Genomic DNA, 27053 nt, shown 5'->3' with positions numbered 1-27053 from the left:
TTCTTTGGCTTTCATTTTCTTCCCCTATATTTTGTATCTGCCTTCTGATGGGTGGATTTCATTTGTCTCCTCTTCTTTGTGTTTTCTAAGTATGTTCACCTTGAGATTACCATACAACTTATTTCTGAAGTTGTGTCTATAACCCCTGCATTAATTCAGGATTAGTGATCCCCCACCTCTTTTTGTAAGACCCTGTTATTCCCTCACATTTGTGTATCCTTAGAATCATACAATTATATGGTAGGATTCTTGGCAGTTAATAAATAGAGAAACCAGTATTTCTTAAAGTTAGATTGATTGTGTTGGCTATCAACCCTAAGTGTTTCAGGCTTCATCAGTGAACTGCCCCTGTTCCTCCTCCCAGAGAAGCTTATCATGTCCTTGCATCCCTAACTTAGTTAAAGTTTATTTTTAACCTTTCCTTTGTATTTTACCTCTCATCATCACAGCTCCCTGAATCAGAGTTGACTTATAAGCCAAAACTTTCTGGTAATTCTGAACTTTGCCTTTGTACTGCTTTGTATTTGAAGTGCTGCATATTTGTACCTCCTTTTCTATTTTCCCTATAGCTTTTTTATATTTTACTATAGAGCAATGTTTTTTGGTTAAACACAGAAAGACCATTAATGCTATGCTCCTAATATTTGAGAGTTGACTCTGGAATATATCTACTCCTGGACATAATTACTTGGTCATAATTAACTAACTGACTCAGGCTTCAGTTGTTATAGTTCCTAACAACCCAAAAGGGAGGTCCTAACTTGGGATTGGGATGGACCCAGAGTGAGTGAAAAAGCTACTCAGGCATTGAAATGGGACAGTCTCGAAAGCATAAATGCATGGTCTTGATGCAAGCTGTTAGGACTTAAGAGCCAGGACTCCCATGGGGAAGGACAAGCTGAACTGACCTGAGGACTTAGTCTGGTATTTACAGTAAAAGCCTGGCTTGCTCTTAGAGACCAGAGAACTAAGTGTTGGGATCTTTGTTTCTTACTGTGTTTATCCAAACAACTTCAAGTATTGATAATTTATACAACAAGAGAGGAAGATAAAAGCAACATAGATGTCCCTGGGAGACAGTATCTCTTTGCTTTAATCTCCCCAAAAGAGAATTTTCTGTGTAAACTATGTAAAAGATCTATGTAAATTCCTAGATGTCTTACCTATGTAAATGATTACACCTATGTCCTTACCTCAAACCCCCTCCAGATGTTCTGTAAATATGCTAGAAGCTCTGCATTAAAGCTAAAGCTCTGCATTTTCACCATCAGGCTGTGGTCCCCTGTTTCTCTATCTTTTCCTGGGGAGGCCTGAGGAGGATAGGAGAAAGCTCAGGACCACCAAAAGCATGTGTCTATGCAGCAGACCACCCCCACATCATTTTGTGAATGCACAGGTAGCACGAGCTACTGTTGTTTGTAAAGTTTTGTGTTCCATCTTGAATTTGGGTGACAACCTACCTGAAGAGAATATTTTTGGTTGTCTCTTTCATTAAACACGTTGGCTATTTCATACCATTTTCATCTGGCTTGTATGCTTTCATTTGATAGATCTGCTATGAGTATAAGGAAAGGTTCTTGATATTTAAGATTTTACAATAGGTCTCCAGGCCTTACCTCTGGCATTTCAAAGCCCAAGACCTCCTGAAGCACAGTGACTACATGACAGTAAATTTCACACTTCTAACAATTATACAACCTATCACTGGTTGAAGATGGGCAGGAAAAGGAAAAGAGCAATTCTCAATTCAATTTCTTAGAGTTCCAGAGGTCTAACTACAAAGATTCACCCTCAGTATAGCAGGAGCACAGCAAATCTAATGGAGAAGATGCAAAGAAGCCCACCACGTTCGATGAGCGAAAATGGTTAACAAAAGGACTCAGCCAGCTCCAAGCAAGATTTGTGCAGTTGAGATGAGATGAAGGAAACTACTAGAAAACACAGAAGGTGGAAAATAGTCTGAAAAGAAATGAACAGCATGCCAGAGAACAGTGGGATGAGTTTGAGAGGAATAATATCAGAATCATCGGGAAGGGAATGGTTCCTGAAGGGAAATTTGATGAAGAAAAATCAGTTAAAGAAACCAGTGATAACAATTTCCCAGAAATGAGGAAGACAGGCACTCAGATCTAAAAGGCTTGATGGGTTCTACAGAAAATAGATTCAATTAGGTAAATTCCAAGACATATTGTATTCAAAATGAAAATCCAAAGACATAATACTGAAAGCTGCAAAAGGAAAAATGGATTTACTCTCAAAGGAGAAAGCCTGAAAGATTCACAGCAGATCTACCAAATGACCTCTATGAACCAGAAGAGAATGGAAGAATATAGTGCAAAAATTCAATGAACACACCTCAGTAAGAATATCTAAACTAGATTATCATTCACATTTGAGAAAGGATATAAAACTTCAGGGACAAACAACAACTTACAGAAACCAGTCTTGTAAGAAGCATTTTAAAAGCATCTTTAAAAGGCCATACAAATTCTGTAGTACTTGGCATTCTGGAGCAACATTTAGTGCATTATTACTTTCTACTCGGACATTATCATTCCTTGGAGGTTTACTAACTTGTTTTCTCTGTTGATCCTTACTGTAATTGTAAGGGTGAAACTGAAGCCATGACAGTTGGCAGAAATCAGCAAAATCAGCTAGGCTTCAGGTTCCTTTAGGGAACTAAAACAGTTTCAGTTTCCCAGCAATAAAACAATGTGTAACTAGCCAACCTGAACCCACCTGGGAAAGTTCCTGGGCTCAGCAAGTGGGCTCAATCAATCACTATGCCCCAGTCAAAATGCCCCAGAAATTGCCTTTTGTTAACCCTAAAAGAATGAGTAGCATACTTAACCATAAACTGCTAGTGGAAGCTATTGTTTAACTATTGCCTGACTACTGCTACCCTAGACACTTGCCAAAACACCTTTGTTCGGCAACTAAGTAAGAGTTCTTTCTGAAACAATAAGGCACGTACTACTTACATAATCAAACCCTATACAAACTGCTTGCTGCCTGAAGTTGGGGTCGCTATCAAGAGATCACTCTGTGGGTGAGATAGCTGACTCCAGTATACTGGAATAAAACTCCTACTGTTTTTGCATTATCGAGTTGGTGTTTCTGTCCATCTTGCCACTTGGGAACCCATAGTCCCGGGCTTAACATAATCTTCCTCCTAAAAGAACTTCCTGGAGCTCCAGCTAGTTGCTGGGTTGTTTCTATTTACTTCCTCTGTAATGTGACATACAAGAGATTTTGTGCTAAGTTCTTCTTCTTAGGGCAGTTTTTGTTTAGGAACCAAGCACATTCTCAGAATCTCTGCCACCAAATTGGTTCTAGCTTCCAGTTTATTCTTTGTATGATGGTAACACGTTTATTTATATAATCAAATGGAAAGCTTCAATGTTACAAAAATATAATTTACAAGTAAAGGAAGGTCTCAGTTAATTTTAACGAAGAATATTTTTATAAAACGGAATAATCTAATACAGTTGAGTGGAATGGTGAGACACAAGGTGACCTCACTCACCTAATTGGTCACTTTAATTCTCAACAATGGAAACTATCTGATCAAAATAGATAATGGGATAGATGAGAGATAGCAGAGATAAAAGGCAGTCCCCAGCCAAGCAGCTCTTACCTCTTCACCTATGCCCAGACAAACAGCAGGACATTAGGGACCACGCCATGCATATGTGTCCATGCTGGAAGCCAAGGAAAGTTACGGGGACAGGAAACTGTTTTGGTATATAGGCTTAGAGAGCCCCCCACCCCCACCCCCATGACAACAAACCCCAGCAAGGGTACCAGATGGCAGAGTACCAGTTGAAGATTTCAGGATAGGAAAGTGCAAACTGGATAGAGAACAGCACAGGGATAATACTCTGGATGCAAGCAGGTGGCAAGAGACTGGACTTAAGACATTATGCACTAGACTGGGCATTTGGGGGCAGAATGCATGATGAGCTCAGAGAAAAAAGGGAGGCCTGGACACTGGGGAGGAACCTGAAATTATTCGTAAAACTATACTTGCTTTATTTGCTAAGTAAGTTTTACTTGCTAAAACTATATTTACTTTCTTGAAGCTTTGTCTCCTTCAGAACAAATATATTTAGGTAAATAAATGTCCTTATGATCATGATACAATAAATGTCAAAATTAAAAAGGCTATAGTTTTTCTAAGCCTAAGAATCTATTTCTATTCTAGGTATAATAAAATATATATAAAATAAAAATATAATACATGACTTAGAAATAAAACATAAAACTTCCAAAGTAGAATAGTTATCCAAAATATAATATTAAGTATTACATATTATTCCAATTTTCAGCAGGTAGTGATTTTTCCTTTATTTCTATCTGCACATTTATTCCAAAATATTAAATACATTAATATGTGAATTTCCAATAATATCTACTTTCTAAAATTCTGCTGTTTCATTTTTATTGTAATATATGCAAATTTCAGGTCACATATTTCTAATATTATAGCATTAATGATTTAGTAGAAACAAATAACCATGGAAAATATCTCCACAGTTATTTAACTAACTATAGCAGGGAGATGGTGGAGAACCTTTCCTCCCTCACACCCATTCTTCCTCCTCCCCTCCCTTTACTCCTTTTTCCAGAATCTTTCTCTAACTCTCAGTGGGTTTTATAGAAAATGAACTTCTTACTCCCTGACTCCACACAACACCTGCTGTTAAAGGTATTAAAAGGAAGACAGAATTTCCATTGAATCCCCAGGCTCCAGGCTTCTAGAATGAATAAACAGGAGGAAGAACAATAATTTTCACAACAAAATTAATGAAGATTTGAAAAATAACGTGGGGCAGGGCGTAAATGTCACCTCCAAATTGCCATATGAACTAGCAGTAAAGCTTATATAAAATGAGGTGGAGGGTTTGGAAAGACAAATGAAAGGCTGAGAGAATGTTCTGCATGCAGACCACATCCCTGGCATTTCATAGTTCCACTGAACACCACCAGGAGTGACCACTGAGTACAGACCTAGAATTAGCACCTGAACACCGCTGAGTGTCCCAAACCTCCCCTGAAATAGTCCCAAACTTAACTGAGCCCAAGGATGTGGCTCAGGGTAGAGCAGATGTCTCGCATGTGTGAGATATGTGATCTACCGTGGGTTTGATCTCTGCATTACAAGTAAATTTAATAAACTACTAAAAAAGCTACTACAACAGTCATGAGGGATGTAATAACATGTAGCACTGTAGCACTGTCGTCCCATTGTTCATCAATTTGCTTGAGTGGGCACCAGTAATGTCTCCATTGTGAGATTTGTTGTTACTGTTTTTGGCATATCAAATACACCAAAGGTAGCTTGCCAGACTCTGCTGTGTGGGTGGTATACTCTAGGTAGCTTGCAGGCTCTTCGAGAGGGAGGGAGGAATCAAACCCGGCTTGGCCACATGTAAGGCAAACACCTTACCCACTGTGCTACTGCTCCAGTCCTTGTAATAATATACATTTAAAAAAATTAAGACAATGCTAGGCATTAAACTTCACAGAAAAATATAAAATAAAAAGAGATATTCTGATATATTCAAGTCCCAAACATTCATAGACTCCCCAATTACCATTAATTACCACTGAAGCGATGGAATTTTAGTAATTGTTTATCTGCTAAGAAGCAAAATTATTTAATATTTGAAGTCTACAGCTTATATTAGGGATCACTCAGTATTATACCGTCCATGTAGCTGGACAAATGTGTAATGGCAGGTATCCATCATATGGTTTCATAGAGGATTTTTCATTGCCTCTTCTCAGACTGGGCTGGAGCGATAGCCCAGCGGGTAGGATGTTTGCCTTGAACTCGGACAACCTGGGTTCGATTCCTCCACTCCTCTCGAAGAGCCCGGCAAGCTACAGAGAGTATCTTGCCCACACGGCAGAGCCAAGCAAGCTACCTGTGGCATATTCAATATGCCAAAAAACAGTAACAAGTCTCACAATGGAGACGTTACTGGTGCCTGCTCGAGCAAATTGATGAGCAAGGGAATGACAGTGACAATGACAGTTCTCAGACTATACACTCCTAACCAATCCCTTGGTCTCTTTTTTCATCTTGCAATTTTGGCTGCATCAAGTTTGGCTTCTTATTAATTTGTTATAATGCCATGTTTTTATATCCCATCATAGCAAATATATATGTATATATGTATGTGTGTGCACACAATTTAAGTGACTAAATTTGTTCATATACAAATACATATATTCATACATATATTTATGTATAAATCAAATACATACTTACATTTCACATTTTCCTCAAACTAAATTCCTAACAGAAACTACCTTTAACACTAAAATCTCTACAATTTGATGCCACTGTATTCCAAGGTATGAAAAAAGAACTAGGGGTTGTATTTCAATGGAAGACCTTGGAACAAATAAGGCAAGAGTGTTCTTTATTACTTATGAAAACAAACAGAACAGGCATGTTTTTCTATGAACTTTTATTTGTGAATGGGAGAATTTACTAATCATTTACTGCGTTTAGAACTGTTCCAAGAAACTTTTCTCTCTTAACTATTTTAACTACAAAATGTATGTAAATTCCAAGCTGTAAGAACATTTTATAGAGTACTATAAACCGAATTATTATTTCTCTTCAAAGTATTAAAATACCAAAGCACTATTATTAGTTAGGAGATCGATGATCAAGATAGAAAATGCTACACACATCTGCTAGGAGCAAAAATAGACTGGGAAAAAAAAGTGAAAAACTTTAGTGCAGTTGGAAAATATAATTAAATAAGACATTACTAGTGCCCGCACGAGCAAATCGATGAGCAATGGGATGACAGTGATGACAGTGAGACAGTGATTTTTAAAAATCAAAGAAGAACATGAAAAATAAGTACAGCAGTTTTAGGGTGATGCTATTATATGAACAAGGCAGTTCAGAACATATCTGTGAAAGGAAATATACTCAAAATTTCAAAAATACAGTACAGTTAATTTGACTTGGAAATTTTAATTATTTTAAATACCATCCCCCCAATGGGAGTGGCCAGTGGGGAACTGTAGTTCTACAGTTTAAATGAAATATCAACCTAAAGCTGTGTTTTGGGTATGGCTTCTTACCATAGTGGGAATTCTACTCTCATATGAACAAACTGTACTAAGAAAATTTTGCTTTCGTATATTCAAAATCACTTTGGAATTCAGAACTTTAAAATTTTACCTGTATACACTGGAGGTCATGCTTTGTGATACAAATCTCATTCTTTTTTAAGTCCAATCATCTCAGGTTACCAAGCTATGCCCAGGAGACCAGTACCTTAGAAGTTGTTGGACACAGGTGATCTTGAATCCCTGAATACCACTCAGACTTGCACAATTGGGGCATAGGTTCCTCAGAGCATTTATGATTTTTGAAAACCAGATCAACCCCCAAGCAGTATGAACCAGGTGCAAAACAACTTGAGGTAGTCACAAGCAAAATCCTATTCTATTTCAATGTCCTAGAAACTGGTGCACAAGTATCCCTGTGAACTCAAAATCTAGTACCTTAGATGATACCACAGTTTAGTTTGAACATGACAGACCTGCCAGGGTGCAACTGTGACTCTATATTTCTGATAATCACCCCAGCTTGACAAAAATGGTGTGCAAGTGCGTCTGGATACCCATAATTTTCAGCACATAGCTGCCCAAGTTCAAAGTGTTGCCACAAGCCTTGGAAAACATTTGTACTATCAGAGTAAGTCCTACTTGTCCTTGTCACCTCTGTGACTTTCACAAACTAGATAAGCTTCCAGTTAAACATGGAAACACATTGTAATTAAAATGTCAAAAGACAAAGAGAAACACTAAAGCAACAAAAGAAAAGCAAAGACTCATTTATAAGGAAACTCTCTTAGGACTGAAGCAGATAAATCAACTAAAAAATTTACAGACCAGACAAAAATGGTATATATCTATAGTGCTGAATAAAAATGACCTCCAACTAAGAATTTTTTACCCAGCTGAATTGACAATCAGTTTCAAAGGAGTGATACAATTTTTTACAAAGACAACTATTATAATAACTTTTAAACTCAGTAAGTTCTAAGAAAATACTAAATTATATTCTATAAAGAAAATAAAACTCAACTCAGAAGTATTGGTACGAGAAATATAAAAAAATGGAGAAGAAAAAGAAATGGGCATCTCCTAGAATAAATTTGAGAGTGAGTTCTTTTGAATTTAAAGTGGTATGTCAGCTTAAAACTTTAGAACTTCATAGCAACCTCAAGGAAAAAACAAAAGGTAAATAAAACCAGATCATGTTACACCAGATATCAGATACAAAGTATAAATATAAGGGTCAGAGAGATGGTTCAGCAGGTAGCATGCTTGCCTCTCACATGGCTGCTCAAGTTCAATCCCCAGAATCCCACCCACATGGTCCCTCAAACCCTGCCAGGAGTGATCCCTGATCATAAAGCGAAGTGTTAGCATCACCAGATATGGCTACCTCCCCAACCATAAAAAAAGGCAAAAAAAAAATCCAGATGGGGAAATGAATTGTTTTATATCAATCACTTTCTAAGTCACTGGTCTAACTCACCAGTCAAAAGCAAGAGAGTGACCTGATAGGTCAGGATACAAAACATAATCTTCTGCAGCTTACTACAGTAGACACATTTGGATTTTAATGATAATAGGCTCAAAATTAAAGAAAGGTTGGAAAATAATGATACAGGCAGGTGCAGGAAAGGTGATTGTTTTAACAGGCAAAATAGACTTCAAACAAAAAAAGTCAGTAGGAGATAGGCATAGATATTAGATATCAAGGAACCCATTAACATACTAACACCCATTAACATATATAAACCAATATAAACCAATGAAGGGAAAAAATTTAAAAACTGCGGGGACGGGGGGAAGGGGATGGGAACATGTGGCCAGTAAAGTGATGAAATTACTTGTGAGACCCTCACGGCAGTACTAAACTGTATTAAGATACCAGTGTGATCTCATGGCCTCTGCTGTTTGGTATATACCAAGTGCCACAACAAAGTGCATGATTCTCTCAAGAAAGCACAACACAGTTTGAGAGCACCACAATCATGTGTTTGACGAGCCCCAGCAAGGACCGTAAATGTGTGTGACTGACTCCTACTCTTAATAAAAACAACAGCAAAGAGGAGAAAAGGTACTACTTATTTTGTTTTGTTTTTCCAAAAGGATAATACAAAGCAAATGCTAACAGGCCTAAAGCAAGATAGCAACATAACTCAATAGTAAGAGACTATTATTTATTCTCCAGTAGTAGAAAACACCCCTCTTGCTGCTGGATAAATCAAATACAAAATAAGAAACTAACAGCTGTAAATGTTGGATAAGCTAAACTTATCAGATATTAACCTCCCCAAATTTAAAGACAATTTCTTCTCAAATGCACATAGAATATTCTTCAGGAAAAACCATTTCAGAAGCACAAAATAACTGTCAAAAAACCTTGAAGATGAACAGCAGTACTATGAAGACAGAAATTAGCAGAAAGAAAGTTGAGGGGCAGAAAAATTGTACCAAGGTTAGGGTGTTTGCCTTGCACATGGCTGATCTGGGTTTGATCCTATCGCCCCATATGGTCCCCCTGATCCCTGCTAAGAGTGACCTCTGAGCAAAGAGCTAGGAACAAGCAGCGCTGACCACTGCCACACATGACCCAAAGGTCAAGAAAGAAAGTTGAGAAATACTCTAGCATTTGAAGACCAACAATTCTACTGAAAACCTACTGAGTCAATGAGAAAATTAAAGAAAACAAAGAAGAAATGGAAGAATTCCTGGGGAACAAATGAAAATGAAATGAAATATCAGAAAATAGGTGACCTAGGAAAATTAGTACTAAGATGGGAAGTTCATGGACGTACAAGTTAATATTAAAAAATTAAAAAGACAGATACATAATCTAATCGGAGTTGTTCACAATTTTAATATTAAATTGCCCTTAATATTCAAATTGCACTTACTTAAGTTCAATAAGAGGAACTCCTATACCAAAATGAAAATTAAGAAGCAAGAGAGCTAGAACAGTGGTTAAAGCGTGTGTCACGCATATAGCCAACACTAGTTATACCCCAGTGCTACATATGGTCATTCAAACAATGCCAGGAACGGTCCCTAAGACAGCTAAAAATAAGCTCCAAGCACCACCACATGTGGTCCAATAACAGAACTCCTTAAAGAAAAAAAAAATGTGTATATATACATATATGATATATACACATTTTGTATATGTATATATAGATATATGTATATGTATATATAGATATATGTATCTATATGTATATACATATTTTGTGTATATATCTATGTGTATATATAGATACATATGTGTATCTATATGTATAATTGAATGTCAAAAAGTTTAATCTAGGGACTGGGGAGTAATTCAAATGGCTGCGCATGCAAAAAGCCTGGTTTAATTCCCTACTGCAAGTAACACACAGGGAGCCCCTGTGAGCAACAGGTGTGGAACCAAAGCAAACACAACACACACACACACACACACACACACATTTAATGTAGAGGCTGGGGATATTCTTCAGTAGTAGAACTAAATAATTTACACGTATGTTGTTCTAGGTTCATTTCCAGGCTGCAATATAAAAATAAAATCATCTCATTATAAAATGTTAATTAAAGCATAATAGACAAGATTAAGTGTAGGGTCACTGACTAGTGGGATTAGAAGAGTTACTAAGAATTTGTAACATTTTCTCCTTTTTTTTGCAATGTAGAAGAATTAGCTTTATGAAAAATATTAAAACAGAAAAAAAAGCATGGCTTTCAATTTGCAATGAGATGTATTTATGAACAACCAAATAATTCTCTATGAGATTTTCAAGAAAAATTAAATATACTTAAGCTATGGTTTGACTTCTTCAAGCTTATCTCTATTGCAATGTTCCTTTACACCAAAACATTTATTTTATAAGTTACTCTTACAATGAGTGTGCTCATTTCCTCTGTTCTCGTTTCCTCAAATCAGTTTTTTTTCATGGTTTCCTGAAGTTCTGGATCCCTAACAAACAAGAGAACTGTACTTGTCTATTCCATAAAACATTAGACAAGCTCTTATCCAGTAGAACGTATCTTCCATGGAAAAAAATCAGCTAAAAGAAATTCTCATTATTGAACTGATAAAAAAGTAGGCAGGATTCGTTTGTTGTTTTCAATGTTATTTAAAAACTCTGCTTTAGAATTAATAGCTGAGTTTAGAATTGGTAAAATTGATTATTTCAAAACCTCATTTAGCATTATGTTGCTTTATTACCACAACATGTGGGAGCTGAATAAATCACTGCCAAAAATATCAGCTGGATCAAAGAGGAAATAAAGGAAGACATAAAAGATTTCTTACAGTGATTAAGAATGAAGGCACAAGCTATCAGAATCTATGGGATAAAGAAAAAGCTGTTCTAAAGGGGAAATTCATAGCAATGCAGGCCTACACTAAGAAAGAAGGAAAAAACTCAAGTCTTAGAATATAATCTCCCAAAACTGAATGAAAACGATGTAAAACAAGAAAAGAAATTTAAACAGTAATTAAGAGTCTACCCAAGAAGAAAAGTCCTGGTCCAGATGGCATTACCAGTGAGTTATAATCTTCAGAGAAAGCATACTCCCAATATTTCTTAAATTCTTCCAAAACATTGAAGAAACACAAATCCTTCCAAACAGCTTCTATGAAGCTAACATGACACTAATACCCAAAGCAAATAGAGACACTTCTAGAAAAGAAAATTTCGAACTAATTTTCCTAATGAACATTGATGCAAAAATCCTCTAAAAGGGCTGGAGTGATAGCAAAGTGGGTTGGGTGTTTGCCTTGCATGCAACCAACCCAGGTCCAATTCCCAGCATCCCATATGGTCCCCTGAGCACAGCCAGGAGTAATTCCTAAGTGCATAAGCCAGGAGTAACCCCTGAGCATCGCCAGGTGTGACCCAAAAACAAACAAACAAAAAAATTCCTCTAAAAAATCTTAGCAAACCAAATCCAACAGCACATCAAAGGAATCCCACCATAATCAAGTGGGATTCATCAGAGGGATGCAAGGATACTATGTCAATAAAAAGAAAGATAAAAATCATTATCTCAAGTGATTATATCAACTGAGCAGAAAAAAATTGACAAGATCCAACATTCATTCATGATTTTAAAAACGAAACAAAATAAACAAACAAAAAAAACCTCAACAAAATCAGTGTGAAAGGAATTTTCCTCAAGACTAATGACTATCTGTAACAAGTCCACATATAAAATCATTTTTAATGGTAAAAAACTGAAAGCATTCACATTGAGATCAAGGTACAAAGTAAGGTTGGACATTGTCTCTACTTTTGCTCAATATAGTATTAGCAGTCCTAACAATAGCAATGAGGGAAGAAAAAGAAAGCAAAGTGATTTAAATTGGAAAAGAGGTCAAACTATCACTATTTGCGGTAACATAATAAACATAGAAGACCTAAAGAGTCCACAGAAAAACTAGAAATACAGCAAAGTGGCAGGCCACAAAGTTAATAACACAAAAATCAGCTGCATTTCTACACAAAAAAAGTAAATCAGAGGAGAAAGAGTTCAAAGAAACTATCCCATTTAAAATATTGTCCTGATACATCAAGTATCTAAGAACCAACCTAACAAAAGAAGTGGGATTTTTATACAATAAAAACCTTAAATGACTCAAGAAAAAGATGGAAAAATATTCCATATTCATGAAACAGAAGAATAAATAGTTAAAATGAGAAGCCTACCTAAACTACTATCTAGATTCAATGCAACTTATACCCAAATTCAGTTGTCACTCTTTAAGGCCATAGAAAAGTCAGTAATTAATTATGTATGAAAACAGGAGATCCCAAATAGCCAAAGCCATATTAAAAATAAAAAATTGGGAGATTTCCTATTACTTAATTTGGAACTGTAAAAAATCTACAGTGAGAAAACTGCATGGTACTGAAAAAAAGACAGGCTCTCTTATAAGTGGGTCACTGTCACTGTCACTGTCATCGCATTGTTTGTCAATTTACTTGAGCAGGCATCAGTAACATCTCTATTACACTCAGCCCTGAGATTCTACCAGCTTCTCCTTCCTTGTCTTTCCCAACAATTGGAGGCTCTTTCAGGGTCAGGGGAATGAGACCTATCGTTTCTGTTTTTGACATATCAAAATACCACAGGTAGCTTGCCAGGTTCTGCCATGCGGGCAGCCTTCATGCATGAGGCTCGTCCAAGCGTGTGGAGAGTGGCCTTGAGCCTATATAGCTGTTGGCTGGGTCCCAGAGGTCTTCAACTGTTAAGGCTTTGCTTGGGGTGGGGAGTGAAAGGCAACTGGTCCCCTCTGAGGGGCCCCGGTAAAGACAGCCAGTGACACGGGGACCAAGAGACTCTGCGTAGCTCTCTTGAGACCAGTGAGATCTCAGTGGATAACAATTCTCGTAAGTGGGTAAGAATCAAATACCCAATGACAAAACCACATATTTATGGTCAGTTAATTTTTTACAAAGGTGCTGAGAACATGAAATAAAATCAAGATAGCCTCTTCAACAAATGGTACCGGGAAAATTGGATAAACCATGTGTAAAAAATATTAAAGCTTCTTCCATATCATACATCTTATATAAAGGTGAAATGAAAGTGGATCCAAGATATTGAGATATGATGAGAAACCTACAGAGTACACTGAGGAGAAGTTTATAGGCAAACACTCCAAGATTTGGACCTCAAAAGTGTCTTCAATAATCTGATACCATTGGTAAAGAAACAAAATTAAATATAAATAATTGGGACAGCATCAAATTAAAGAGTCTTTGCATAGCAAAAGAAATACAGACTAAAGCCAAGAGACTGATACCAGAGTAGAGGAAGGAGAAAGAGAAGTAAAGATATCAAGGTGGGGTGAGGGGAGGAAAAAGAAAAAGAGAAAAAGATAGGAGAACAAGGGTCAGGGATCTGGGTTATACCAGGGATGTGGGAGAGTGGTATAGTTATATAACCAAAGCACAGATTCAATAACACTAAACACATGAGATCTAAACTACAACTACAGAACTTTGAATTGTGCCTGTCAAGTTGGTAGATGAATTGATGGGTGCAAAATGGAACACAGGAATAGTTGTGGAGGGATGCTGACACTGGTGGCGGGATTGGTATCAAAATGTTATATCAATCATTATAGATAACTTTGTCAATTGTACTTCTTTAATTAAAAGAAACCTTTCAAAAACCTTTTTTCAGTGCTCTAAATGTAGTAGTTTGTAAAAGAAATGTAAACAACCCATTCACTAGAATAGCTAATAAATCTTTCCTCAAAGATAATTTATCATAAAAAACGACATTAACTGATACCTTAAAAAGTGGTTCTGTGACTATAGGTAGTAGAGGTGAGCAAGCAGTCTTATCTCTAAATATTCTTTACTTGACTTTTAGGACACCACACATTACTTCACTGACTACTTCTTTGATGGCTTTGGATACTGCTGGAAAGTATAAGATCTTAAATTAGATCTCTTCTCAACTGAATTTATAAATTTTATTTCAAAAATATACAAGTCTTGATTCTTTTTTTTTTTTTTTTTTGGTTTTTGGGTCACACCTGGCGATGCACAGGGGTTACTCCTGGCTCTGCACTCAGGAAATTACTCCTGGCGGTGCTCAGGGGACCATATGGGATGCTGGGATTTGAACCCGGGTCGGCCGCGTGCAAGGCAAACACCCTACCCACTATGCTATCACTCCAGCCCCAGATTCTTTAAACACCAGAACTTGGTAACTATCACTATCTCCATCTTTTAGTTTATCTTTCTGTTCCTATTTTTTTTTTCTGTTCCTATTTTTGATCCCTGCCAATTTATTTTCCACAAAATAGCCAGTGCAATACTTCAAAAAATATATATAATCCAATCTTTTTATTATTCTTCTTATCAAAATCCTCCACAATCCTCTAATGAACACACAAGTGACTTAATAAACGCCCATGGCGTTTAAAAACAATAAAAATCAACCGGTTACATCTATTCAACTCTAACTGTTCATTTTCTTCCTTCCTTTTATTAATGTCTCCAGCAAATGTTGCCTCTTTGTTCTTTGAATTCACTTATTTGTTTCCCATCTCAGGATCACTGCAATCTGTAGATACCTACAGGACTTTATGACTGTACCTTCTCAGAAAGAGGTATATTCCAGAGCTACTCTGTAAGATAGTAGCTCCTAAATTAAATATTGTGGTTGGAGAGATAGATGCTTTCTTCATTAGCTGAACTGAGTACTGCCAAGAGTGATCCCTGAGCACTGTGTGTATGGATAAGAAACCAAATATATAAATAATAATCGAATAAATTTAAAATAGGGCCAGAGAGATAGCTCAAAGGGCTGTTCATAAGCAAGACATGTTGAAAATATAGGTTCAACCTCTGGGCACTGCTAGGAATAATCACTGAGCATAGAATATTTCAGGTATGGCCCCAAAATGAAAAATAATGACAATACAAAAACAATAGCCCTACATTATACTTTATTCATTTACTCTAATTTATTTTATATAGCACCTATGTTAACATTACATCATATAATTACATAATATGTATATCTCACACTACACTGTAGACTACACATAAATCTTTTAGCACTTGAAGATAAAACAGATTTTTTTCTACATTAAAAACAAACAGCATTCAAATGGTTTCATTATCTTTATATCACATATATCCTCTCCACACATACATATTTTACTTGTGAAACATTCATTATATTTATAAATCTTTGTTGGTTGTCAATAGCAAGATGAGGACATAAGACAATCCACTTTAATAGATGCAAAAAGGAAAGGAAGATAATACCTTGTTACAGAATCACAATTAAAGAATATTTGCATAAATTTTAATTATGACTATGAATATAGCCATGACTATAGAAAAAGAGGTTAGATTTCAAAGGGATAAAGTCACATTTCCCTTCTTTTTGCCAAATATATTTTTGCCACTGAATAGTTAACAAACATAAACACACGTGCAAGGCTTGAACTGAGGTAAGGGATAATATCAATACACTGTGTCAGACAGTAATTGCAGAAATAAATAGGAAAAGAAAGAACCAACAGGGCTTACTCTGACAGAGTAAGATTTAAAAAAATAGATAAAAAAATTGTAAGGACTGGGGGCTGGAGCAATAGCACAGCGGGTAGGGCATTTGCTTTGCACGCGGCTGACCCGGGTTTGATTCCCAGTATCCCATATGGTCCCCTGAGCACCGCCAGGGGTAATTCCTGAGTGCAGAGCCAGGAGTAACCCCTGAGCATCGCCGGGTGTGACCCAAAAGCCAAAAAAAAAATTATTAAGGACTATGATATCCATTAATTTACAAAATAGAAAATTCAGAAACCAAATCCATTGAGGAAAATCTGACTCTTAGGGAAATGCAATGAATAAGAATGTATTTCTATACTAAAGCACAAGTATGTTCAATTTTACTACTTTTCAAAAAAGTGCTTTTTTACTTTTTTAAAAAAGCTAAATGAGTCAAGTTATTTCAATTTATTCACACAGAATGTGGACTCAATGAGATCCCAAGGATAATTCTAAAGTCACTGTCAATTCTAAAATTTTATAGATCATAAGGGAATATAGAAATCCTATTTAAATAATTGAAAAATGTGAGCAGAATTTCAGTTTTAGTAAAAAAATGGTTCAATTATATGCTCTACTTTAAAAAGTAATGATATAGAGAGAAAATGATTTTCTAATTGTACTTCAAACAGTCACAACTTTAAATAAGTAAAATAATACTTCAAGGGGCTGGAGCAATAGCACAGAGGGTATGGCATTTGCCTTGCACATGGCCAACCTGGGTTCGATTCCCAGCATCCCAAATGGTCCCCTGAGCACTGCCTGTAGTAATTCCTGAGTACAGAGCCAGGAGTAATCCCTGTGCATTGCCAGGTGTGACCCAAAAAGAAAAAATAAAACTTTGGATAACTATTGTATGGATCATACCCACATACAAAGGCACATACATGATCCTCTCTGGTTTTGATTCTCTAGCACTTAGGAAGTTCTACACATTGTTGTTATTATATCATGTTATGGTAATATTGTATACAATAGCACTGTAGCACTGTTGTCCCGTTGCTCATCAATTTCCTCAAGCAGGCACCAGTAGCATCTCCATTGTGAGACTTGTTATTACTGCTTTTGGCATATTGAATACACCAGGGCTAGCTTGCCCGGCTCTGTGGTGCGGGCGAGATACTCTCAGTAACTTGCTGGGCTCTCCAAGAGGGGCGAAGGAATTAAACCTGGGTCGACCATGTGCAAGGCAAACGCCCTACCCACTGTACTATTGCTCCAATCCATTGTGTATATATTAACTACTAGTATACTCAATTAATTACTTATTCTCCGTGTCTATTTTATTTTGTTTTCCAAATTTAAGCAATATACTTGAGATTTTTTCCATTTATATACTCACATAAATATCAATTTGTATGTAAAAAATTCTTGCAATTTTTTCTTTTACCTTAATTTTATTGGTTTCATTTCTACCTTGGTTGGACATCAAAGTCTGATTCACCTTTAGTGCATATTAGTTATGACATTCCATTTGCCCAAAAAAAATTACTATACACTGTTACAAATTATTTTAACTAAATTGATCTATCCAATTTAATCAATTCTATCACCTGCAAATGTTTTCTTATTCTTTTGTGTTAATTATACTTATATTGGCACATCGGCCAATTCATTGCTGAGCACATTTCTCAGAAAATATTTTTTATCTTTTTTTTTCTTTTTCTTTCAGGAAATATTTTTAAACACAAGTTAAAATATATTTCACTAAAGATTATGCTTATTTTAGAAATTCAGTTACTACCAAGTTTATGAAATAAAATCTGAAGTTTCTCAGTATTTCATGCTCCAGCCAATATTACCTATAAACCAAGATTATTTTTTCAAACAATATGCAATTTACTGGGCTGAAGCGATAGCATAGTGGGTAGGGCATTTGCCTTGCACATGGCCAACCCTGGTTTTATTCCTGCCCAGCAAGCTACCAAGTTTCCCACTCTCACAGCAGAGCCTGGAAAGCTCCCCGTGGTGTATTCGATATGCCAAAAGCAGTAACAAGTCTCACAATGGAGACGTTACTGGTGCCTGCTTGAGCAAATCGATGAGCATCGGGATGACAGTGACAGTGATGCAATTTGCCCTTCTCTTATACTTTTAGAATACAATTTGCAAATGTACAGACAATTTAGCTGGCAATTTAGTATCAAGCTGTTGTGATTCCTTAGGTTCTATTTCCTGGAGCATTTATTAAATAAAATAAAAAATATATAAATAAAATAATTAGTATAGCACAATAGGAGAAATAGGGTCTTGACAGATAATACAAAGGTAAGGTACCAGCCTTGCATGTGGCTGCTTCAATTGCATCCTTGGTTTGAATCTCTGGCACTATATATATAGTCCATTGAGCACTGCCAGGAATCTTTACCAGAGCCAGGAATAGCTCCTGAGCACTGGTAAACTGCTAACTGTAGTTCAGCCTCCAACCCCTCCACACCTCTATGTGGTCCTATTAAATAATAATGACAATAAAACAGCAGAAACTGGAGCTGAGGAGATAGCTCAAAGGGCTGGAGCACACAATTTGCATGTGGGAGACCCAGAATCAGTCTCTGGCATAATCCCTTGCTTAAGTCATGCTTATTATGACTAGCTCCTGAGTTCCGCTAGTGTGGCCCAACACTGCCCCTTTAAAAAAGAAAGAAAGAAAGAAAGGAAGGAAGGAAGGAAGGAAGGAAGGAAGGAAGGAAGGAAGGAAGGAAGGAAGAAAGAAAGAAAGAAAGAAAGAAAGAAAGAAAGAAAGAAAGAAAGAAAGAAAGAAAGAAAGAAAGAAATGAAAAAGAAAAAGAAGTACAACGAAAGTGAAATAGCAGAAATTACTGCCGAGAAGATTTTACTGGACTTTGTTGGAAGGAAACAAGAGTTTAACAGTCAACTGACCACATGCTTTTCTGTAGGAGGCCAAGCACTGCATGGCCCTCTGGGGACTGCCTGGAGCAATCCAGGATCACTGAGCTGGGGTTAGTCCATGAACACTGCCAGTCGTGGGCCCAAAACCCAAACCAAAGAAACAAAAACCATGTTCACCAACAAGTTTAAACATACATAGTCTTCAATGTTAGTTGAGTGATATCTAATTCCTATGAGATGCAAGGATAGTTCTTTGTTTACATGATTAAATGATAACTTGGACAAACGAATCATTTTGGGAAAAGGCAGGGCATACTTAGCAATGATCAGGGATGACTGGCTTGAAATTCAGGGATCATTCCTGGTGGCACTTGGGGGATCTTATAAGGTACCTGGGCCCGGTTTGGCACAAGAAAACAAAGTGCCTTACCCACTGCACTATCAATCTGTCCCCATGCACAGATTTTCAAAAGCATCTTAAAATTTTCATAAACAGTGACGGTAATTGCATAGTGCAAATTTCATTTTAAGGCTAAGATAGAAACCAACCAAATCATTATATATTTCCATACAAAATCCTTTTAGAGGTGTCAGGGAGATGGCTCAAAGAGCATGCTTTGCATGCAAGAGGTCAGGTTCTGTGATTAGAACCTCATAGACTCTTGAACGGGTAGCTGAGATCCAGAAGTAGCACTTGAGCACTACCAGGTGCAGCCCTAGTCTCCCCAAATTTCAATGATAAAAAATTCAACGTATATTTTTTCTCAAGATAAATTTCTGGACCAAAGAGGGTATGGCAGGTAGGGCACTTGCCTTTATGTGTGATTCCCAGCACTGGATATGATCCTCTCAGACCTGCCAGGAGTGATCCATGGGCACAGAGTTAGAAGTAAGCTCAGAGCACTGCCAGATGCGTGTGGTTCAAAATGACAACAACAGGTAAATTACTGTTTAAGTTGAAAATAACTCATTAATCAAAGTAAATTTAATTTGGTTCTCGTTATTTAGTAATTTTATTATTTGAGCCACTCCCAGTGGTGCTCAGGGCTTTATCCTGGCTAAGACTGGGGATCACTTCTGTTAGGGCTCTGGGGACCATGTGGGGTTTCCGGGATCTAACTCAGTCTGGCTGCATGCAAGGCAAGTGCTCTAGTCATTGTCCTATCTCTCCAGCCCCAGCAATTTTATTTTTAACACAATTTATAGTTAATCATACTATAAAATACTACTCCTCCACTGGAGCGATAATACAGTGGGTAGGAAGTTTGCCTTGTATGCGGCCGACCCGGGTTCAATTCCTATGTCCCCCTCAGAGAGCCCGACAAGCTACTAAGAGTATAGCTTGCCGGCATGTCAGAGCCTGGCAAGCTACCCCTGGTGTATTGGATATGCCAAAAGCAGTAACAACAAGTCTCACAATGGAGACATTAATGGTGCCCGCTCGAGAAAACTGATGAGCAACGGAATGACAGTGATGACAATGATAAAATATTGCTGAATATGAGAAACACTGTTACTAGCAAGTAGCAAGAAAAAAAAATCCCAACAAGGCACCTTGTCTATGCTAGAAAATTAATTTATAAGTTCTATTTTAGTAGAATTACTATTTTTGATCAGAAAGAGGAAAACTAGTTTAAGTGCCAATAAATTTTACTACCACAACTGTGCTGAATGCAGACATTTTCCTTGGGTTTTCACATGCTAGGGGCTCCGGTGGCTGGAGGAAAAAACACTGAACAGTAATTGGATTTACTAGCTCCTGCCTTACACTGGCAATTTGGCTTCATCAGAGAAGTTCCGTAACTTTCCAAATTTTCCTGTCTTTCTCTATCTCTGTTAAGATGCACATGCTGTTAAGTTTTACAACAAAATCAGATATTTTCTACAAAGTTAGGAAGAATTAAAATAGTCCCGGCTTTGCCTTTGCGATCTGGAAGAGAAATTTAAGATGGTTCATACTTTGCAACAAAATATTTATAGAGCTGAATTCTTAAATCTTCGAGGCAAAGCTAGCCAGGGTAAAATTAGTGAACATCTAGATATTGTATTCATGATAAAACTCGCTCTTAGCACATTCATTATTTTCCCCACCTGCTTCTTTATCCCCATCCTCTGTCAAACCTTTGTGGCCATTGTATGCTTAAGGATAATATTATCTTAAAAGATGCATTTTCAGTCATGCTTAACTGTCCTCTAAATTTTCATTTAGAGAAAAACTATGCTTTAAAACATTCAAACAAATATGCTAAGACTATTTTTTCGTCCTGACTGCGAAAAAATTTACACAAAGGTAAATGTATCTTTTTTTTTTTAAGGATATGAATGCATTACCCACCCAGTGAAAAATAATTCTGCTGCCTCATTTTCCTAACCACAGAAGAGCTTCAGTGTCAGGGCCCTCCCGGCACATTCTTCATTATCATCTAGCTATTGCACACAGATTCCGGGGGCTCGGGACAAGCCTGCTCCGCACCTTCCGGAAGCTTACATTCTTCCAATAAATCAAACTCCATCAAATCCCAGAAAAGAGAGAAGCTACGACTTGGGATGAAACCTCTCGCCTTCCGGTCCTGTGTTAGGCAGCTGCTAATTTTTCCCTGGCACGAAAGAGGGAGCCATGCCTCTACACTTGCACGTTAGGACAATGAAGCCGACAGGAAGCCACCCCACACCCCCACCCTCGCCCGGCTTTACTCCACGGCCGGATCCAGCACGGGGTGTAGTCCCCTGGCAGGGTGTGTGACACTGTCCTCCCCGCCCTTTGCGCCGCGTCCAAAAGCCTCTTCGCCTGACCTTCACCACGTCGCCCCAGATCCCCCAAACCCCCCACGAAAAGGCTCAGCACCGTTAGCTGCGGCGATCGGGGGAAATCCCTGCCCCTGCGCCGCGCAGCCACTCGGGCCTGAGCACCCCTGGCCAACTGCGGGTGGAGCTAGAAGGGAGGCACCGAGCCCGAGCGCTGACAATTGATCCAACATGGTTTTTTGTTTTTTTTTTTTTTACTGGAGACGGAGATGGCGGCAGGGCGGCCCAGAAACCCGGAGGTCACGGGGCCGGAGGGACCCTGGATTCAGGAATGGGGGGAAGGGAGGGGCCGCCAGGCCGAGCCCCGAGTCTTCTGCGGTGGGGGTTGTGGCAGCGCGCTGAGCATCCGGGAAGCGCTCCTTTGGCCGCCTGCCCCGCACCCCCTCTGCGGGCCGCGCCCAGAGTACCCGGCTGCACAGACGCGGAGGAGGATGTGGAAAAAGCAGCCCCGCAGCAGCGCCTCGCCCGAGAAGCGCAGCGCATCACTTACCCTTCACCGCTAAGAGGGAACTGACGGGGAGCGTCGGGGCGCGCTGTGTCCCGAGAATCTCCTAACACTGTCCTGCCCTAACCCCGACGTGATCGCCTTCGCCGCTGTCGTCGTCTTGCTCCTAGGCTCTGGGTCCGGGCCCCTCAGATCCACTAGGCTGTAACGTTATTCCACACACGCCCCACACTTAGCGGTAACGGCGAAGAACAGCCGCCTAGTGCGCAGGCGCCTGCTGGAAGGGCGAGAAGCCGGATCCTATCCCCTCCTCCCTCCCAGGCCCGGAGATCAGCTACTGCGCAGGCGCCAGATGCAGACAATGAAAAGAGGTTGTGAGTGTTGGTGGGGGGCGGGGGAGAGGGGTCTCACCCTCACTTTCCCAGCTGTCTACTGCGCAGGCGTGCCCCATAGACCTGCATGAACAATGAAGAGACTCCTGGCAGTAGCTGCGGGGGCCACAACCAACAAGGACTACAGTTCCCGGCGGGCAGTTTGGAAGTTCGGACCGCTGGACATTTGAATTTGTAGTTTCACCCGTCTTCCAGCCTATGCCGTTCGGAAAATTTAGTTTCTTTTTTTTTTAAAATAAATAAATTGGTTATTTTGACATGTCGCTGCAAAAGAGTTCAGAAACGGTCGTACGAGCTCTTGACAAGCCCTGACGATATCTGCATACTAGCCGATTTAGAAGACTCAATTCCCTATGTCAGTATCTCTTGTGAGTTTGTGGTCCAAACAGCAGGATGTGACTAAGCCAGGGCTTTAGGAACAGGCTTTGTCTCCAAGCGGTCTCTCGGCAACTGAATCTGGCTGCAAACCACAACAGGCGCCCGGGCGCGGTGCTTTCTGGGAATCGTAGTTTAGTTTGACTGTCCCCTCAGGGATCAACACGAGTCCCTGAGACTCCGCACTACAACTCCCAACGTCCCCGCGAGGAGAGTGGGCAGGAAGAGTCCCAGCTGGTTCTGTCTGAGGTTCCCGCTCTCTAGTGGATAGGAGGGCGGCTCTTCCCCGAGGCCCTGCGGCCTCCTGTTCTGGGAGGGGATAACACTGGACCTCATCCCACGTGTCTCCCAGCTCTGGGGCCCGAGTCTGTACATGGCGAAATCCTCGGAAAACCCCGCCCTGGAGGAGACTCTGGGGCACTATCAAGGGAGTCTCACGGGTGAGTTTCGCATTCCCCTTGTGCCCTCCCGCCTTGGTCAGAGGGCTTAGTTAGCTGGAATAGACTAGGTAGTTTTCTAAGGCCCGTCGCGCGCAGGATGTGTGATGGATGGGCTGTGTTCTTTAGGAATAGATGAAGTGGCACAGTGAAGCGATAATGCAGTGGGTTTGATCCCAGGCACTCCCTGTGGTCCTCAGCGCCCCTCTAAGAGTGACTGCTCAGCAACAAAGAGGTAGCTCCAAAACTTAAAAAAAGAAAAAGTTGTGTTTGTTTCTATAGTTAACTAGAACTATTTCCTTTTGAATCCCTGTTTATCTGAACCAAATCCCTGACAGCTTTCTCATTCAACACCTGTAAACATTCTTTGATCACTGTTCCCCCTTCTGTTTGCCCAGTTCCGAGAGACTTTGCCTTAGAATCTAGTAAGTTTTGGATTCACACATTTTAGACATTTAAATTATGTAATGTATTGAATACGATATTTTTGGGTGTAGGAAAAAGCACAGTAATTATTTTAATCACAAAGTCTCTACTTTGTGATCCGAACTATTGGATACATTAAATTGTTTAAAGTTTGCAACGAAGACCAGACAGATTAATAGAGGGATAAAGAAGCTTGGTTTGCACGATGTTGGCAGTGACTGGGATCCAATATTGCAGCGCCAAACTTCCCTACCACTGCTAAGAGTGATCCCAGCCAGTAGCAGCTCAGGTGTGGACCCCAAACTAAAAATAAAATTTTTGCAACAGCCTTTTGAATAGTTCATTACACAGAATAAACCGGAGTAAAAAGAGTTACAGGACTGAAATCAGTTATTTAATTTAGTCATACCTATCTGCCTTAAAACCTTGATTTTTAAAAGTTGATTTTAACTATTGCTATAACTTAAGCTAGTTGATTTATAGTTTATTTGTATAACACCCTCTGAATATCTAAAAAAAAAGTGATGTCTGTATTTGTAGATACATCTGCCCTACTGAACATCACCAGAGTTCTGCCACTTAAGTCATGGATTTAGGGGAGATGGCTCAAAAGACTGGAGGATGGGTTTTCCATGTGAGATCCTTGGTTTAGAAAAATGTTGAGAGACACTGTTCTAGACTTACAGAAACAATAGTTTAAAAAATTATTTGGGAGTCCAAGGGATAGTAAGGGTGTAAGCCACTTGCCTTGTATCACAGTGTCAGCAGTGGTTCATTCAAACCCTTGGCATCACATAGTACTCCATACAATAAACTGGGAGTAACCCCCGAGCACCACCAAATAGGGTTCAAAAACCCCCGAATAAACATAATACATATATTCAGGTCTTGGCATGCAGCTCTGCCCAGCATTGCAGAATGTCTTCTGATCACCAGGAGTTAACCTGAGCACAGAGTTAGGCTTAAGCCTGAACCCTGATGAAAGTGACCCAGAAACCCAAAAAAGCAAAAAAAATGCTGAGATCAAATAACTGATCCATATGTATATCTTCATCAGGAGCCTTCATGTACAGAAAGATACTTTCCCACTTTAACTTCAAAGCAAGAGAAACACTACAAGAGCCTGGAGCAATAGTAGAGGGGGTAGGGTGTTTGCTGGTTCAATCCCCAGCATCCCGTATGGTCCCTAAGCACCAATGGGAGTAATGCCTGAGTGCACAGCTAGTAGTGACCGCTGCATATAACCAGATATGGCCAAAAAGGTAAAAAAAAAAAAAGAAAGAGGGGCTGGAGAGATAGCACAGCGGGTAGGGTGTTTGCCTTGCACGCAGCCGACTGGGGTTCAAATCCCAGCATCCCATATGGTCCCCTGAGCACCGCCAGGAGTAATTCCTGAGTGCAAAGCCAGGAGTGACCCCTGTGCATCGCCAGGTGTGACCCAAAAAGCAAAAAAAAAAAAAAAAGAGAGAGAGAGAAGGAAGGAAGAAAGGAAGGAAGGAAGGAAGGAAGGAAGGAAGGAAGGAAGAAAGAAAGAAAGAAAGAAAGAAAGAAAGAAAGAAAGAAAGAAAGAAAGAAAGAAAGAAAGAAAGAAAGAAAGAAAGAAAGAGGGAAAAAAGAATGAAAGGCTAAGAGGAATGATAATAATTTTCACTTAAAAAACTATTTTTCAGGGGCTGGAGCCATAGATAGCACAGCGGGTAGGGCGTTTGCCTTGCACGCAGCAGACCCAGGTTCGATTCCCAGCATCCCATATGGTTCCCCAGCACTGCCAGGAGTAATTCCTGAGTGTAGAGCCAGGAGTAAGCCCTGTGCATCACTGGGTGTGACCCGAAAAGCAAAAAAAAAAAAAAGAAAGAAAAAAACCAACTATTTTTCATTAGAAGTTTCTTATATTTTCTTATTTTTCCTTCTCCTTTGACTTCATTGGGTTCTTTTGTTTGTTTGTTTTGCTTTTGGGGTCATACACACTGATGCTCAGGGGTTACACCCAGTAGAGCTTGGAGAGGTCACTCTTGGTTGTCATCTGGGGCTCATATATGCTGCCAGGGCTTGAACCTGGGCCTCTTGCATGAAAAGAATGTACTGCAGCCCGCTGAACTATTTCTCTACTCTGTATTTTGATTTTTTATGTGCTTATAACAGTTCATGGGAGAGAAACAAAATGGGACAACCTAAAATGAAATATAACATAAGCTATTTACTTCACACATATTACCACTTTTAATTAAAAAATTTTCCTTTAATGTAAATTTTGTTTCCGAAAGACTGAAGATCATGGTATCATTTTGGTTTATTAGTTTTTAAATTGAGATAACATTAATTTAAATGACAGCATGTTTGAGTGGTAAATTTTCATTTATCCTCAAATTATGTTGCATACCACAAGCAACTTCAAAGTACTAAGTACTAGTATCCCTCCACCACTGTCCACTGGACACCCCCCCATCATTTCCATCCCTCTTTTTTCTCTCCTAGAGGTGAGTACAACTCAGTTGGATTAGGCAAAAGGCTTGTCCCTTTTATCTTTGTATATTCTTGTGCTCTGCTTCTGTTGACCCCACACATGAGGTGATGTATGTTCCTTAAAAAAAATGTAAAGAATCATGATTTACAAACTTATTAATAGCTAGGTTTTAGACATACAGTATTCTAGCACTAAATCACCACTAGTATCAACTTCCCCTCACAATTGTTCCCAGGTTTTCACCCTCTCAACATCCTTTCTTGGCAGGAACATTTTTAAGTTTGGTTACTGTAGATTGACTCTCATGTTTTCAGTTTTGTTGACTCTGTAGTTCGGATACATAATACTCCTCTACACCACTGATGTACCCACGGCCCTTGACCCTGCACTCACTTTTTCTTCCATCAACTTTTTCTGCCCCTTTTGGTTTCTTTTCTTCTATGTCCTCCTCTTCCCTATACTCTAGGGTCAAGTGTGATCTAAGCATTTGCTTTATAATACATTGCAATTCCTTGTCTGATTATTATATATCCCACTAATTCATGAATTCATCCTGCTTTTTGTCCTTTTTCCGTTTAGCTCACGTCACTTAACATAGTGTCCTCCAGTTCAATCAAAGTTGCAGCAGATTGCATGATTTTATCACTCGTTGAAGTTGCATAGTATTCCATTATGTATATATATACACCATCTTCATAATCCACCCATCTATCT

At 38.9% G+C, this 27053-nt stretch overlaps 2 protein-coding genes across 13 annotated transcripts in view; one reads left to right on the top strand and one right to left on the bottom strand.

The window, feature by feature from the left end:
• CEP170 (centrosomal protein 170) overlaps positions 1-22758 on the bottom strand; it is a 154393-nt gene extending 131635 nt beyond the window's left edge. For 2 of the 9 annotated variants that reach the window (XM_055146757.1, XM_055146758.1), the window contains exon 1: positions 22291-22697. The gene's annotated coding sequence lies outside the window, so the exon portion shown is untranslated. Of the gene's footprint in view, positions 1-22290 lie in introns of all 9 variants that reach the window. The other 7 variants (XM_055146759.1, XM_055146760.1, XM_055146762.1 and 4 more) reach the window with 5 other exon arrangements.
• Positions 22759-23247: 489 nt separating this feature from the next.
• Positions 23248-27053, top strand: part of SDCCAG8 (SHH signaling and ciliogenesis regulator SDCCAG8) — a 108719-nt gene continuing 104913 nt past the window's right edge. The window contains exon 1 of one of the 4 annotated variants that reach the window (XM_055147519.1): positions 23248-23452. In XM_055147519.1, the coding sequence (XP_055003494.1) occupies positions 23386-23452 (67 nt within the window). In that variant the 5' untranslated portion in view covers positions 23248-23385. The remainder of the gene's footprint in view (positions 23453-27053) is intronic. The other 3 variants (XM_055147515.1, XM_055147514.1, XM_055147518.1) reach the window with 3 other exon arrangements.

This window comes from Sorex araneus, chromosome 9, assembly GCF_027595985.1.
Source record: "Sorex araneus isolate mSorAra2 chromosome 9, mSorAra2.pri, whole genome shotgun sequence".
In the NCBI taxonomy this organism is placed as follows: Eukaryota; Metazoa; Chordata; class Mammalia; order Eulipotyphla; family Soricidae; genus Sorex; species Sorex araneus.
The sequence above is the reverse complement of the archived record's forward strand: the minus strand, read 5'-3'. Positions and strand labels throughout refer to the sequence as shown.